The sequence below is a fragment of the Vipera ursinii genome, assembly GCF_947247035.1.
Source record: "Vipera ursinii genome assembly, chromosome: 5".
NCBI lineage: Eukaryota > Metazoa > Chordata > Lepidosauria > Squamata > Viperidae > Vipera > Vipera ursinii.
Genome location: NC_139518.1, coordinates 82,689,007 through 82,705,227, shown reverse-complemented (window position 1 = coordinate 82,705,227; position 16,221 = coordinate 82,689,007). Strand labels below are relative to the sequence as shown.

The window sequence follows — 16,221 nt, the reverse complement described above, 5'->3', positions numbered from 1 at the left end:
ACATGGCTATTTTTTGCTAGAACTTTCTCTCTCTCTCTCTCTCTCTCTCTCTCTCTCTCTCTCTCTCTCTCTCTCTCTCTCTCTCTCCCTCTCCCTCTCCCTCTCCCTCTCCCTCTCCCTCTCCCTCTCTCCCTCTCTCCCTCTCTCTTTCTCTTTCTCTTTCTCTTTCTCTCTTTCTCCACAGATTCCGTGGGGGCGCTATCAAGATGTTTCTCATTTCATTCAGTTCAAGGATTCAAAGCAATAGCCCATTCAATTTATAATAGCAACAACTTTTTTGCTCTTTTGTAGCACTTTTCTAAAGGCTTAAAAAGCCAAAGAGAGCCAGAAGCAAAAGGGTACAGTTACAACTGCCATGTGGTTTTTTTTTTTTTTACAATGAGAAGCCAAGAGTGATTGAACTCTCACTGCCTCTAGATCAGGGGTGTCAAACTGCCGAGGCCCTGCCCACCCCTGCTCCGGCAATGCGGAAAAAAGTCACATCACACTACGCGGCAAGTTTGACACCCATGCTCTGGATCAGGGGTAGGCAACCTCAGCTCTTTGATGACTCGTGGACTTCAACTCCCAGAATTCCTGAGTCAGCTGACTCAGGAATTCTGGGAGTTGAAGTCCACGAGTCATCAAAGAGCCGAGGTTGCTTACCCCCGCTCTAGATTATTTAAGAGCATTATATTCAGTAAGCAATTTTTTTTCTTTAAAGGTGCTAACAAGATTTCTTTTTTTAAGTAATAAGGGAACAAAAACAAAACACCCAAACCCAGGGATCTTGTTTTCTTCCTCGTTGGTTTCTTCCCATTTCTGCTGCTATTCCTGCCATTCTGAAATGGGGTTTTTATTACATAGCTTTAGCCTGAGTGGAACATGAAACTGGCAGTTTTAGGCCATATAAGGGAGAAAAAGGAAGACAATTTTTTTAAAAAAATAAAATAAGAGAGATGTGCATGTACAATTTAGATTAAGAAACGGAGATGAGCACCGGCCCCTAGAGTCGGAAACGACTAGCACGCATGTGCGGGGGAACCTTTACCTTTACTTAAGGCTCCTAAACCCACAACACAGCATCCAATCTGATTAGTTGGGAATCTTTGGGAAGTTAAAATCTTTATAAGAAACCAACAGGGAGAATGTATGAACATAATGGTTACCTGGTTGGATCAGATCAAATGACCATTTGTGTTAAACAGAAGGGTTATCTAATTGGTCCACATTATGAAAGCTGGTTTTTTAAAAGGCAGGTCACCTCTGTACTCAACCTTTAGTGGGACATTATGAGTAGTACATTTAGAAGGGCAGCGGGGTGGTGGGTTGATGTGGTCGAGGACACCAGATGCAGTAGGATTAGAACAGATCGGACACTGCCCTCCTTGCCTGGATCTTCATGGAATTCCCTCTACTGTAGGATGCTATTTCTGAGCACATATTTGGCTTGTCCCAACTCTTACCCACTCAGGAAGCGCTTGTTGTCTAATTCAGACAACATCTCTGATTCCATCACTTCGTCTATAGCAGCACTTGGCTAGACAACCACGAGCAGTGGCTTTCATAGAAAGGAGCAAGAACAGTAACGCGTAATAGACTGCCTTTGCTTCTGAAATAATGTCAGAGGAACAAGAAGGTTGTATGGAGGGTCAGTTTTTCTATTTTTAAAATATGTTGGTTTCTTTTGTTGTTTTACGAGTACTCTTCATTTCCTTTGAAAGTATCATTTTACATTGGCATAGTGCTGTTTTGGACGCTGTTGGAGGTGGAAAGTGAGAAGTCCAATCTTCCTACTTTTAGTACGATATGTGCATCAAGACATTCAGTATACATTAGATTAGGGGTGTCCAACCCTGGCAACTTTGTGATTTATGGACTTCAACTTCCGGAATTCCTCAGCCAGCAATGTCTTAAAGTTGCCAGGGTTGGACACTTGTCATTAGATGATTGACTGCAGGTCCATTTAAAAACTACTCAGGGTGACACATAACCAGGAACCTATTGGTAGTTTTAACCTTGACTTCATTATGTTGAAGAACATAAGAGACATGTGCTGTAACATTATTGTCTATGTATGGGGAATGACTTAAGGCGAAGCTATCTACTTAATGTATTTTAATCCCTAAATCAAGCCTGTCTTAACACTCCATTCAATTCCATATATGACCTTAAAGCTCTTTATTTTCAGGGGATGTGATTGCTTTAGATTTTATAGCAGTCATCTTTTACCTTCCTAGGAACATATTTGCATCATGCATGTAAGTTGATGGTCCGTCACTATCTGTCCTTTCCTGTCCCTTTTAAAAATGGTATGAACATAATCTCAGGGGTCAGAACAGCTTTTATTTGCTGTAATCTGGGTTAATTTCTCAATTCTCACACTTTTTCTCTGTGAGATGATCTGGGTATTGCTATGAAAAGACTTCCTTTTTAGACTATTAGGAAGGATACCATGTTTCCCTTTTTTTTGCAAGAAAACATATACTAGATCTCTGGCAAGCCTATAATTGTTTGTATTCGGAATAGACATTTAACATTTCCTTTCACTGAAACTTTAGGAAAGATTAAAAAGTACACTTCTCAACCTTTTTAGAAGCTGTTTTGAAAGTCTGCAGTTGTGGAAAACTGATACTGATTATATAGAATTGTGGGAAAGGAAATAGAAAGAAGATTGGCATCCTAGTTTTATTTGGTTGATACAGGAAATCCCTTGATAGCAGAGGCCAGACGCATTCATATATTCCCAAGGCCAGCAGCCAAACACTTCGATGGCTAGTATTTCATTCAATATGTAAGGCCTAGTGAGGCCACACGTGGAACATTGCTTCCTTTTTTTGGTCATCATGATACAAAAAAAAAAGATACTGAGGCCCTAGAAAGTATGCAGTGAACAGCAACAAAGAAGATACAAGGGTCTGGAAGCTAAACCATATGATGAACAATTGAAGGGAACTAGGTATGTCAAACAAGGGACGCGGTGGCTCAGTGGGTTAGGACGCTGAGCTTGTCGATCAGAAGGTCGGTAGTTTGGCAGGTCGAATCCCGAGTGCCGCGTAACAGAATGAGCGCCTGTTACTCGTCCCAGCTTCTGCCAACCTAGCAGTTCGAAAGCACATAAAAATGTAAGTAGAAAAATAGGGACCACTACCGTGGGAAGGTAACAGCGTTCCATGCGCCTTTGGCGTCTAGTTATGCCGGCCACATGACCACGGAGACGTCCTCGGACAAGTGCTGGCTCTTCGGCTTTGAAACGGAGATGAGCACTGGCCCCTAGAGTCGGAAACGACTAGCACGCATTTGCGGGGGAACCTTTACCTTTTAGGTATGTCAAAGAGAAGGATTAGGGGTGACACGATAGAAGTCTTCCAATACTTGAACGGGAGCTACAGAGAAGAGGGGATTGACTTATTCTCCAAAGCAGGAGTCTTCAAACTTGGCCCTTTTATGACGTGTGGACTTCAACTCCCAGAATTCTGGGAGTTGAAGTCCACACGTCATAAAAGGGCCAAGTTTGAAAACCTCTGCTCCAAAGCATCCAAGGGCAGAGCAAGAATCAACAGGTTAAAGAGAGATCCTACTTGGAAGTAAGGAGAAATTTCCTAGCAGTGAGAGCAATAGGCCATTGGAACAGCTTGCCTCCCAAAGTTGGTGGGTTCTCCATTACTGGTTTTTTTTCCCATGAAAAAATTGGAAAACCATTTGTCGGGGATAGAATAAGGGGTTGACTTTAAGTAATTCTAAGAAAAGAATGTCAACATTGGCTTCCCTTAATCTCTCATGCTGCCTTCCTCTTTGTGCAATCTCCTTTTCTCTCCTTTCATTCCACTCTTTTTGCCTTATTCTCATTCTTCTTTTGGCACCGTGCCTTTTAATAGTTCTGTCTTCTAGCTTCATTGCAGACTTGTTAAGTGCTACAGTTTTAGTTTCATTCCTCCTCCGGCCTTCTCTAACCCTTTTTTTCATCACAACAGCTTAGGCAACAGAAAAGTCAAGATGAGAATAGGAGAATAAGAATCTTTTTACCAAACTGTTGGTAAAAGATTCTTCTTCTTCTTCTTCTTATCCTCCCTGTCTTGAATCAGGAATGCTGTGATAAGAGCTTTCATCCTAGCCATAATCAAGGTTTTTTTTTATTATAATGTAAATACTTATCCAAATCTTTAAGAGCGTTTAAAAATTATTGTCTCTGGGATTCAGTTTTTACTTCATCTGTTCCCCTGAGTGTGTCAAAATGAGTTTAAATTACGAATGCTAATCCATTGAAGTAAGTGGGACGGGTGCAATGAATGTCATTTAAATTTTATCAAATTATTGAAAGCTGCTGTGAATCTGTTAGCTATGAGTTAATGCCTACATTAGCTATGAGTTTTCCCCTTTCCTAACAATTTCCACAATAGACTCACAAGCCTCAAAAGAGACGACCTAAACCAGGGTTTTTCAAACTTGGCCCTTTTATGACTCATGGACTTCAACTCCCAGAATTCCTCACCCAGTGTGCCTGGCTGAGGAATTCTGGGAGTTGAAGTCCATGAGTCATAAAAGGGCCGAGTTTGAAGACCCCTGAGTCCTAAAACTTTGCAGGCCTTCAATTCTGGACTTGGGTTCTCCCAAAACAGGGTTCCAAAGAATGTGGAGTACAAGGCTCCACTGAAGCCATACTTATGTTTACTCTGCCACATTGTAGTAATAGCTGTGTTGGTTAAATATTTCTTTTGTAAGGAATGCATTTTTATCAACATTTGACCTTTAAGGACTGAAAAAGAATCTGCTGGCAATTTTGACATCGGTTCCTGTGGGCCTCTTAATAACCACTCCAAGCAAAATGAGTGTTCCAGGATGTTATACTGGCACAAATCTCTGAATTAAAAGGAGAAATGGAAAACGAGCATGCTCTCTTAGCCTAGCATCTGTGAATTCAAACTTCAGCTCTCAGACTGATTGGGGTGTTATTTTCAAGACCAGCCTGTGAGAGTGACAAAGCAATTCTCACACACTATAGCAGGGGTAGGCAACCTCGGCTCTTTTATGACTCATGGACTTCAACTCCCAGAATTCCTCTGGGAGTTGAAGTCCATGAGTCATAAAAGAGCCGAGGTTGCCTACCCCTGCACTATAGCAACTTTTGTAACATGAAAGTAGTTTTGTGTATGGGAATGTTTCCCTCTTAACACAGAATGTATCTGAATTTGTTCCAGGAAGAATTAGTGTTTATCTGTACCAAGAATAAATAGACTCTTACTTCAATGGGCCATACTTGAGGAGTTTGGCATCCTTACAAAGAATTGTTATCCTCTGACCAGGCTATGATTTTCTTATTCTGTCATAGTCTCGACAACCATTTTTACCCAACAATGTTTTTGGTGCTCCCCCCCACCACTTTATTATTATTTTAAAACCCTTTGGAGATTATCCAGAGATCTGTTTCTCAAAATAGTACTAAGCATTGAGAAGTGTGTTGCAGATATTCTACCACCACGTTCCCTCAACCCTTGGAAATCTCTGGGCAGAGAAAACATTAGGTGCATTGCATTGCTGTAGTATGAAGAAAATTTCCACATGATGTTTTATCTTCCTCCCAATAACCTCTTTTTGTTATATAAAAGACAGTTGTCCATTTATATCACAGTTACCAGGGAGAAGAAGTCTTAACCGTTATGAAAATATGCAGAAGAGTTCATTTGAGGAGTTTCATTAAAGACAGATTCTTTATCTCTGGCTTCCATTCAGGGGAATGCTATCAGACAAATCCAATAATTGAAGAGTTGTAAACTTGATGAATATTACCATGTGTAAGAGTTTTGTAAATATGAGATTTGGATTTTAATGGTATTTATTAACCTTATTTTTTATTATTTTGCAACTGGGGATGGGAAGAGAGGTGTTATCTCTGTAAAAGAAAATGGGCAATTCATAAAGAACTGATGTTTTCTTTATAAAAAGAAGGAATACAATCTATGAGTAACTCAAAGTGGCTGAATAGTCATTGATTTAGGGCCATTTATGTTTGATTTAGGTGGCATGGGAGGATCTGCCTAAAGCTAAATTGCCAAGGGGTGATTATATACCTTTGGAATTTGTAGGGTGTGTATCACATGCTGTGAAGGATTGGTGAACCTTGGAGAGACCTCAAGAAGTGTCCTCAAGTGTTAGTTGAGGTGGGAGAGACATCATCACCACCACCATCACCAAGAATTCAAAAAAAGCAGATTCTTTATTCTACAAGGAGAGTCCTCCAACCATACACAACTGATTAATGGGAAGTAACATTCCATAGCCCTGGAAAGACAGGTGAGACAAGGGTATGGAAGGATGGAGCACTTTCTGTCTAATATTATCTAATCAAATCTAAGATTTTAGATTGATAGGAAGAAACCCAGTCCCGTATCCTACTTCCCATGGTGGAGAACCAGGCATGAAGACAATAGGTTTCTTCTCTCACTTTGGAGTGTGACATTCCAGTAGAGGCATTATGACTCAGCGGCTGGAGGAATTATCTTCCTGATAATTCAAAACCAACTGAACTAATGGTTGTTACATGTTGGGAGTGTGATTTCCACTGAGAAATAATGAATTCACATCAAGGATTTTAAAAGGAATTAGAATAATACACCAATATTATAAACAAATGTAGATGGCATGGATTCAGATTTTTCCACTGGATTCCTTGAGGTTACCACCCAATGTTAATTTCTTTGCATTTGAATGCAAATGGAAGAATTTTCATACTCATCAAAACTTCAAGCCTAATTGTGTCCCTCTGGAGTTGCAAGAATAAGTTTTTCTCCCCTGAAATGTTTTAACCAAAAATGCCAAACATGTATAAAATATGGGCTCTTTCACCCTTCCCAAAGGCTGGAAGAAAGAGTGAAATAGAAACACTGGGAAACACTATTATGGAGTATGCACAAAATGCATATTTCTCCAATTAAGCTGTGTGAGGCGGTGCTGTTTTGAAATAATGTTATGAAAGGAGGGGAATTATAGACTTCTATAGATTAGTGAGAGGCTTCACCATTGCAACCCAGTTGGATCATGGATTAGACAGGTGGACTCTAAAGGTTTCAAGTCTGCTTTGTGTGATAATTGGCTTTGTTTTACCCTCCCTACTCTAGACCCCCCCATTTCAAAACTACAATGTACTGCAGATCAGATATGAAAGGTGAGAAAAGGATCAGCAAGCTTGCGATACCACAAATCGACACGGCTTTTATTATTGATTTTTCCCTCCAAGTAGGACATTACACATTTCAGAGTTGGCTCTGTAGAAAGGAAATCCATGTCCAGACATCGTACCCTGTCTCCCTTTGCGAACGTGAGTACGATAGTTTGCAGATGATTCAGAGATGAAGAACTTTTCCCTGCAAGGAGGAAAAAAGTGAAAGATACATGAAATTCATCTCATCTGATATGTAGCATCTACTATGTTTCTTCTGGGAACTATCCGATGCATGTAAAATTAACATTATCAGTGCTAGTAAGGAGTGGGATTTGCTCTCAGTTTATATTCTAGTGCAGGGGTCTTCAAACTTGGCCCTTTTAGGACTTGCCCGGCTGAGGAATTCTACGAAGTCATAAAAGGGCCAAGCTTGAAGACTGTTCTGTACCAGCCTGCTACTGGCCTTGCAGAAAAGGCAACCCCTTTACAGACGGCAAGAGGCTGGAATACGTCTGCCAAATTTATTACAAAAACAAACAAGACACGAACCAAGATACCGGAGCTTTGAAACACTATCTGAGCGGTTGCTTTCAGCAAACCAGCCCTCCCCACACAAGTCCTTTATAAAGAGTTCAGGGCGTGGCCTCTCTCTGCCTCCTTCCAAAATTTACAGCACGGTGTAAACAGCCTTCCTCTGTTTACTCCTACTTGACTGCCTCCTGCGTCGGGCGTCCTTGAACAGGGCCAGCTGTGGGTCATCTTCATCCACACTGTCAGGCTCACACAGCTGGGTCTCCATGGTGACCAAGTCGGAGGGGCCTGCCTGAGGGCTATCATCAGCAAGATCTTCAACCCCCTCAGCAAGTTCTTCAACACCCCCCTCCTCCCCCTCATCTGAGTCATCCGACCCAACTGCCGAACCCACAGGCTGACCCTGAATCACAACATCCACAAGTCATAAAAGGGCCAAGCTTGAAGACCCCTATACTAGTGATTCACCCTGTCAGTGTTGGTGGGTGTGGTCCTGGAAGTGTTTGGGCTATTTGGTTACTGTTACCTTGTTTTGCAGTTCCTTGATTGGAGTATTGCTTACTTCTTGATTGTTGGTCTGATGTTAATCTTGGAACTAATCTATGCTCAACTGGGTGCTGATTGCTGGTGGGGAGGTGCTTAGGTCTTTTATTTATTAATTTTGTCTTTTTGTCCCCTTTTTGTTTTGTTAACATGGAACAAAAGACCAAAATATCTCCCAATCAAATAACCTCCAAGACTAGGGGGTCTTCAAACTTGGCCCTTTTATGACCTGTGGACTTCAACTCCCAGAATTCCTCACCTAGCGTGCCTGGCTGAGGAATTCTGGGAGTTGTCCACAAGGCATAAAAGGGCCAAGTTTGAGGAGCCCTGCCCAAGACCATTCCCACCAACACTGACAGGGCAATTCACTAAAAGCAAACCCCACTCTTTTCTAGCACTGATCTTGTTACCTAGTTTGGGTAATTAAACGTCTGCAAGAAAACAACCAAGCTCAGAGAGCACCAAGGACTCCGCATTAGTCATTTGGCTTAAAAAATTATGGGTTTTTTAATACTGTATACTTGAAATTTACAGCACGGTGTAAGTTTCTAATAAAAACAGATAGTCTAGTGCAGGGGTAGGCAACCTCGGCTCTTTTATGACTCATGGACTTCAACTCCCAGAATTCCTGAGTCAGCTATGCTGGTGGTGACTGAAGCATATGAAAGCCTTTGGTAAAAGCAAGTCTATCTTGCTTCAAACAGCTGTCTGGGATCTCCAAACCTGAAGACTTGTTGACTTCAATTCACAGAAGTCCCCATGGCTGGCTGAGGAATTCTTGAAGTTGAAGTCCACAAGTCTTAAAGTTGCCAAGTTTGGGGAACCCTGGTCTAGACCTATTGGATTTCAGCTCCCATCATCTAGGACTACTCATCACGGTGGGTAGTTCATAAAGACAGGACCTCAAAATATTTGGAAGTCTCCAAAATAGGGAAGGTAGACCCAAGACAAGTGTCAGATCAGGAGTATAAACACTGCCACTAAATTATGACATTTAATATGATCAAAAAGGCACATTTTTCCAATCTACTTCTAGAATATCATCCTCAATATGCCACTCGGACCAATGTAAATTGGCTTAAAAAAAATCTGCGTCACTGTTCCATAGCTAGTGAAGCATTTTAAAATGCATGGTGTAAGTTTCTAATAAAAACAGATAGTCTAGTGCAGGGGTAGGCAACCTCGGCTCTTTTATGACTCATGGACTTCAATTCCCAGAATTCCTGAGTCAGCTATGCTATGCTGACTCAGGAATTCTGGGAGTTGAAGTCCATGAGTCATAAAAGAGCCGAGGTTGCCTACCCCTGGTCTAGTGTCTGAACTGAATCTATTTTGAAGTTTGATCTGCGGTGATCCTTAATGTGCTAGACTCTGCTTAATTCTTTGGCAATTGGGATAAACATTGCATGCTTCAAGCTGATCTATAGCTGCAAGTCAGGAACAGCATATGCTGCAATGCTCACAGTGGAATGGTCACGATTACTTAGGAGATCACTGTTAAAGCAAAATAAAGTAGTATTCATAGCAATGTCTAAGATTATTTCAATTTTGGAGTCCATGGTCTCTTGGTTTAAAATTTGTATCTAGTTTACCTGTAAGAAACTGGTTGTTCTGCAAGCTGCAGACACATGGGCATGGGACCCAATGTAAGTCTTGCATGAATGTCAACATTTGTGCCCAGTTCTATGTCTGATTGACTTTTGAGAGTGGCTTGAAAGAAGGAAGTATCCAATTCTGCTTGGAAATCAACAGTCAGCGCACCTCTGTATCAGGGAGAAAAAGAAAAGATCAGTACTTCCACCAGTGGGACGCACTTTTTTTTTGGAAGTTTGCTTTCTACTCTACAGACATGTAAGAAGATTCCTGTTGGATCAGAATAAATATCAGTCCGGTATGTCCCATAATGTGGCAACGTGGTGGCTCAGTGGTTAAGACATGTGAGCTTGTCAGCTGGAAAGTTGGAAAGTTGGCAGCCCAGGTTGGAGACCTGAGCACCATGGGACAGGGTGAGCTCCCATTGTCACCCAATCTCCTGCTTACTTAGCAGTTTAAAAGCATGCAAATGCAAGTAGATAAATAGGTACCACTTCAGTGGGAAAGTAACAGTGCTCCATGATGTCATCCTGGCCACAACCACAGAAATTTCTTCAGACAGTGGCCTTGAAATGGAAATAAGCAGCGCCCCCTATAGTCGGCAATCTGGAGGGACTCCCTTTTCCTTTTTATTTCCCATAATGGCCAATTGGAGATCACCAAGCAGAACACGAGGGTATCAGACTTCTCTTATTGTTACCCAGCAACCGATATTCAGAAAAATGATGTCTCTGATCTGGCCAGTCCCATAAGGCCATCGTCCATAATATTGACTATTGCAACAAGACTGTTTATATGACATAAATTATATAAATTGGATGGTTTTGAATATAAAACTGGAGAAGAAGCAATTAAAAAAACTACGGGCCTCAACTGGCAACCTCGTTACGATGGTAAATTTTCCTTGGCGTGACATAAAATACTCTATACATTTCCCCATCTGTTGGACAAAGGCTCCCAAATTCCCATAGAGCCTTGGTGGAGCAGTGGGCTAATGCCTCCTTAAGTAACACCAGCTGCCTGCAATTAGTGCAGGTTTGAGTCCCACCAGGCTCAAGGTTGACTCAGCCTTCCATCCTTCCGAGGTAGGTAAAATGACCCAGATTGTTGGGGGCAATGAGCTGACTTTGTTAAAAAAATGCCGCTTGGGGGGGCCTGAAAGCCCTAATAATCAGGCATATACGTAGAATGAAGGCTATTGCTAAGCACATTGATTTGTGCTTCTTAGATTGTAAGCCGCCCTGAGTCTTCGGAGAAGGAAGGGATATAAATGGGATTAAAAAAATAAATAAATACTCTATACATTTCCCCATCTGTTGGACAAAGGCTCCCAAATTCCCATAAAAACATGGTTCTTCAGCAGGAATTCTCAGAGTACTGGTCTAGGTCATTTGAAGGACACCATATTGACGGAAACTTCCATGATAAATAATAAGGATATCTCAACAGGAAATGGGTGACCAGCCATTTGAGCGGGTTGTTGTCAATGACTATGTTATAACCAGACAAGAGAATATCCCTCCTATAGGTTTTCATGAGTTGATATAAAGGTTTGGTTTCATGAACTTTGTCAAATAACCTTCATGAATTTTGCCAAATAAACTATTTCAACTCCTCCCCTCGGGATGTCGCTACATAGCGTTGCATGCCAAAACAACTAGACCCAGAAACAACACAATTTTTTTCCTCATGTCGTCACTACTGAACAATTTATTCCCACAGTACGGTCTTATGTCTAAGTATATTTACCCATATAGGACAGCTATATTGCCTTTATCCTTCTCATCTGTTCTACTACCTTCTCTATTGATATCACTATTGTGATTATTATCTTTGTTATTATTATTTTTACTACTTTGTTTTTTTTGCATGTACTCTGAGAGCTTCTGCAATGGAAACTAATTCCTTGTTGGCCAAATAATGTTTGAATATTCTGTTCTGTTCTGTTCTGTTCTGTTCTGTTCTGTTCTATTCTATTCTATTCTATTCTATTCTATTCTATTCTATTCTCATGGTTTAGAGGTGAAATTGGTTCCTATTCACCTACCTTGTTTTAATACTTGTACCAAATTCCTGCTCCCATATATTCATGTTGACATCAGCTGAAATATCTAAGCCAAGTCCAACTTGAAGAGTAATCACAGCTTGCAACCCAGACTGAAGTGGAACTGCCTGGAGCAATAACATTCTGTTACTGGATTGTTCAAGTGTTGCCTTGGATATAGTGCAATCACTAAAGATATACAGCTATTCCAAAATAAATCTACGTTCAATGGGGCTTACTTCCAAGTACAGATATAAAAATGTCCAAAGTGGCCGATTCTTAATGACGTAAAAATTTTAGAATTGTCATAAATATCTTATCGAACTAATACCTGTTGATGATCCACCAACAGCAGGTTCCCTTTGACCACGTTCATAGGCTCTCCTGAGCTCATAAACATTTTTGACATCAGATCTGAATATCCATCAAAGAAAGTCACTGGCCGCAATGGGACATCAAGCAAAATGGCAGACATGCCAGCTGTAAAGTCCACTGAATCCTCAGCTGCATCTGTACCCAACAATCCTTCAAGCCCTTTTGCTTCAACAACCACCTGTAGGGTGCACAGAAGAATAAAGTGTGATGTACAGTTTTTTTCTATTTATATTTTGGTATGCTTTTAAAGGCTGTGTAATCTCTGCTTCCAAATTTCTACCGGGTAAACCCATTAAAGACCATTTAGGTCTTCTGCTGATGCCTGCTTGCTTCCCCCCACCTAGAAGTGAAACTGCTGGTGACAAGCATATGAAAGCCTTTGGTAAAAGCAAGTCTATCTTGCTTCAAACAGCTATCTGGGATCTCCAAACCTGTAGACTTGTGGACTTCAATTCACAGAAGTCCCCATGGCTGGCTGAGGAATTCTTGAAGTTGAAGTCCACAAGTCTTAAAGTTGCCAGGTTTGGAGAACCCTGGTCTAGACCTATTGGATTTCAGCTCCCATCATCTAGGACTACTCATCACGGTGGGTAGTTCATAAAGACAGGAACTCAAAATATTTGGAAGTCTCCAAAATAGGGAAGGTAGACCCAAGACAAGTGTCAGATCAGGAGTATAAACACTGCCACTAAATTATGACGTTTAATATGATCAAAAAGGCACATTTTTCCAATCTACTTCTAGAATATCATCCTCAATATGCCACTCGGACCAATGTAAATTGGCTTAAAAAAAATCTGCGTCACTGTTCCATAGCTAGTGAAGCATTTTAAAATGCAATTGATAAAAATAGTAACATAATTTCAAAGCTGATTGGATGATATCTAGGCAATCAATTGTCTACCTGGTTCCTAGTTAGTGAGTATTTATTTTATTTTATTTTATTTTTTTTTTTAATCCCATTTATATCCCGCCCTTCTCCGAAGACTCAGGGCGGCTTACACTCTAAGCACAAATCAAATGTGCTTAGCAATAGCCTTCATTCTATGTATATGCCTGATTATTAGGGCTTTCGCCCCCCCAAGCGGCATTATTACAAAGTCAGCTTATTGCCCCCAACAATCTGGGTCCTCATTTTACCTACCTGGGAAGGATGGAAAGCTGAGTCAACCTTGAGCCTGGTGGGACTCAAACCTGCACTAATTGCAGGCAGCTGGTGTTACCTAAGGAGGCATTAGCCCACTGCTCCACCAAGACCCACTGTATGATTGTATGGACAATCATTCAGTAGGTCATTCTGAGAAATCTTGAAATGACTTTATGGATAGAAATATATCCTGTAGAAATTTAATGGGACACTTAAGTAGCTGTCAGAAGGTGATGGGGTAGCTAGCAGAAGTCTTCAGAATTGCCTTGAACAGCAGAAGAGACTTTGATCAACTACACAAACCATCAGACCTGAGCTGCTTGGAGCTGGTGGCCATGACTTTCAATGTAGAAATTAGTCGTGCTCTTTTGAAGTAAACCAAAATCTGAAAACAAGAGTTCCACGCCAAAAGTAGAAGATGCATCTTCAGTGGCTAAAGGGAAAAAGGAGACAGAATTCAATATGAAGGCTGGTGTGAAGCCTTATGCAGCAAATAACAACTTCATCATTTTTTCAAAAGCTTTCCTAAAGGGAGAACCACATAAGATGTATATACTGTACTCAGTGGTGGGATTCAAATACATGAACAAACGGTTCTCTTGAGTGGATGCAGGCCTGGGCTTCCAAGACCTAGAACTAACTTCCAGAAGTGGCATCCACTCACTTCCGGTGGGCCGTTCTAGGCCTGGGAGGCCTCCTCCAGCCGGTTCTCCGAACTCAAAAAAATTTAGCTACCTGTTCTGCCGAACCGGTGCGAACCAGCTGAATCCCACCACTGACTGTGGTGTAGGAAAAGCCATATTATTGATACCAGCGGCAATTCTTTTATTATTTTAGATGCCTGCAAACAGCAGTAGTGTGGAAAATGGCATCCTGATGCCACATAGTGAGTGGGTTTTTTAAAAGAGCGTTTATAGATTTATGTATCTTTTAGAAGCTCTGTCTCTCTAGAGTGGATGAAGGATTGATGGGAGCAGTGAAATTTGACAAAAAGGCTTCAGGGGTGTGTGCAGCCCACGGCACAGCGCTTTAGTAGAGTACTGAAACCCTACAGTTGAGTGATGAATGCAGACATGTGAATCCATCTCAAGTACAATATAAAAATCTCTCACTTTGGAAGTGATTTTGCATAAAAGTACTATATAGGTTTTCTGAACAGTGAAATCTAGTGGAGGGGGCTGCTTTTGTTGACATGCAGAAAGAAAAGTTTATTTAAAGCATATTTGCTGTGGTTACTTTATTCCATAATAACTATAGCAGTACACTCATAGGGATGAAATTGCCTTTGACCTTCATTTTCTGGTAACTACTATTTGTGATTATGGCATGTAGCATGTTGAGAGAGAGAGAGAGAGAGAGAGAGGGAGGGAGGGAGAATGGATGATGAAGATAGATGTGTGTGTGTGCGTGCGCACACACGTGTGTGTGTGTAGATAGGTAGATAGACAGACAGACAGACAGATAGATAGATAAGGATCTAAGCATAGTGAAGCTTGATTAATACTTGGGAAGGAAAGTATCAGAAAATTCCAGGTTTAGGCTAGATTGGGTTGCAAAAAAAAAAAAAATTGGAAGAAAATAATAGCAAGGTAAAGTTTTATTTAATTGTTAAGAAAATTACCCAGACATGTTCCATGAAATCATCAATACTGTAGTTGACTTCAGTTTGAAAGAAGTCCTTACTTTAGTTCATCTTCTTCTTGAAATGTTATTGTGCATGTATTTGGACTTAGTGCTTTTGTTAGAGCATTTTTGACCACATTGATACAGCAGGCCTCCATAGATATTTTTGAGTATCAAGGGGATTTACCCTCAGTTGTTTTGAGAGACATGATTAAATAATACCACATTATTCACCTGCTAATAATCCCGAGAAAGAGATGGAACTGCCAACTTTGGGTGATAAGTAGTGGTAATTGTTTATCCTTGGATCCTTCAAGACATCTTTGATCACCTGCCTGGATCAAAAAGAGAGGTGGAGAAAAACAGAAGGAAGTGATGGATGAATTGCAGCAGGCAATGTCAAAAAAAAAAAAAGACCAGCTGCACTTATTAACATTTTGCCAAAATGTTCTGTGCTCTAAATCCTGATCTCTCTATATTTCTTTATAAAAGATTATGTTTGGCTATATCAGACATGTCAAACACAAGGCCCGGGGGCCGGATCCGGCCCACAAAGTGGTTTCATGTGGCCCGCGAAGCCATCCTGGAAGCAGTGAGGGAACGGCCCCCACTGCCTTGGCCCTGGCCCAGAGACCCTCCTTCTGCCAGAGACCCTCAGATCTGTCCCACTCCTGCCCAGGCTCCCATAGGCACCCTTGATGCGAACCATGTAGAGCTGGCCACGCCCACCCAGCAGGCCATACGCACTCTAGCCATGCCCACCCAGTAGGCCACGCCCACCCTGGCCATACCCACCCGGCCCCTTGAGGGCAATCGCAATGCTGATGCGGCCCTCAATGAAATTGAGTTTGACATCCCTGGGCTATATCATTGTCATTGACCTAGACCGGGGGTAGGCAACCTCGGCTCTTTTATGACTCATGGACTTCAACTCCCAGAATTCCTGAGTCAGCATAGCTGACTCAGGAATTCTGGGAGTTGAAGTCCATGAGTCATAAAAGAGCCGAGGTTGCCTACCCCTGACCTAGACACTACAGCCTATGTTTACTTGATACTACCTAACTCATATGATGAGGGATTTCTTTAGCTTGAATTTTTATTCTCTATATTGTTCTGAATCTCTTTGTAACATCAGTTTTCTGGTCATGGTGGATCAAGGGGAAGTTGAATTATGAGAATTACACGTAGTCCTTGACTTATGACCACAATTGAGTCCAAAATTTCTGT

General features: G+C 41.3%; 1 protein-coding gene across 1 annotated transcript in view; it reads right to left on the bottom strand.

The window, feature by feature from the left end:
- Nucleotides 1-7,192: 7,192 nt before the first annotated feature.
- LOC310641663 (microsomal triglyceride transfer protein-like) overlaps nucleotides 7,193-16,221 on the bottom strand; it is a gene marked incomplete at both ends in the record, with an annotated part of 34,680 nt that continues 25,651 nt past the window's right edge. The window contains 6 exons of the mRNA XM_083364901.1: nucleotides 7,193-7,340; nucleotides 9,805-9,975; nucleotides 11,853-11,977; nucleotides 12,181-12,402; nucleotides 13,683-13,804; nucleotides 15,229-15,329. Coding sequence (XP_083221027.1) covers nucleotides 7,193-7,340; nucleotides 9,805-9,975; nucleotides 11,853-11,977; nucleotides 12,181-12,402; nucleotides 13,683-13,804; nucleotides 15,229-15,329 — 889 coding nt within the window. The remainder of the gene's footprint in view (nucleotides 7,341-9,804; nucleotides 9,976-11,852; nucleotides 11,978-12,180; nucleotides 12,403-13,682; nucleotides 13,805-15,228; nucleotides 15,330-16,221) is intronic.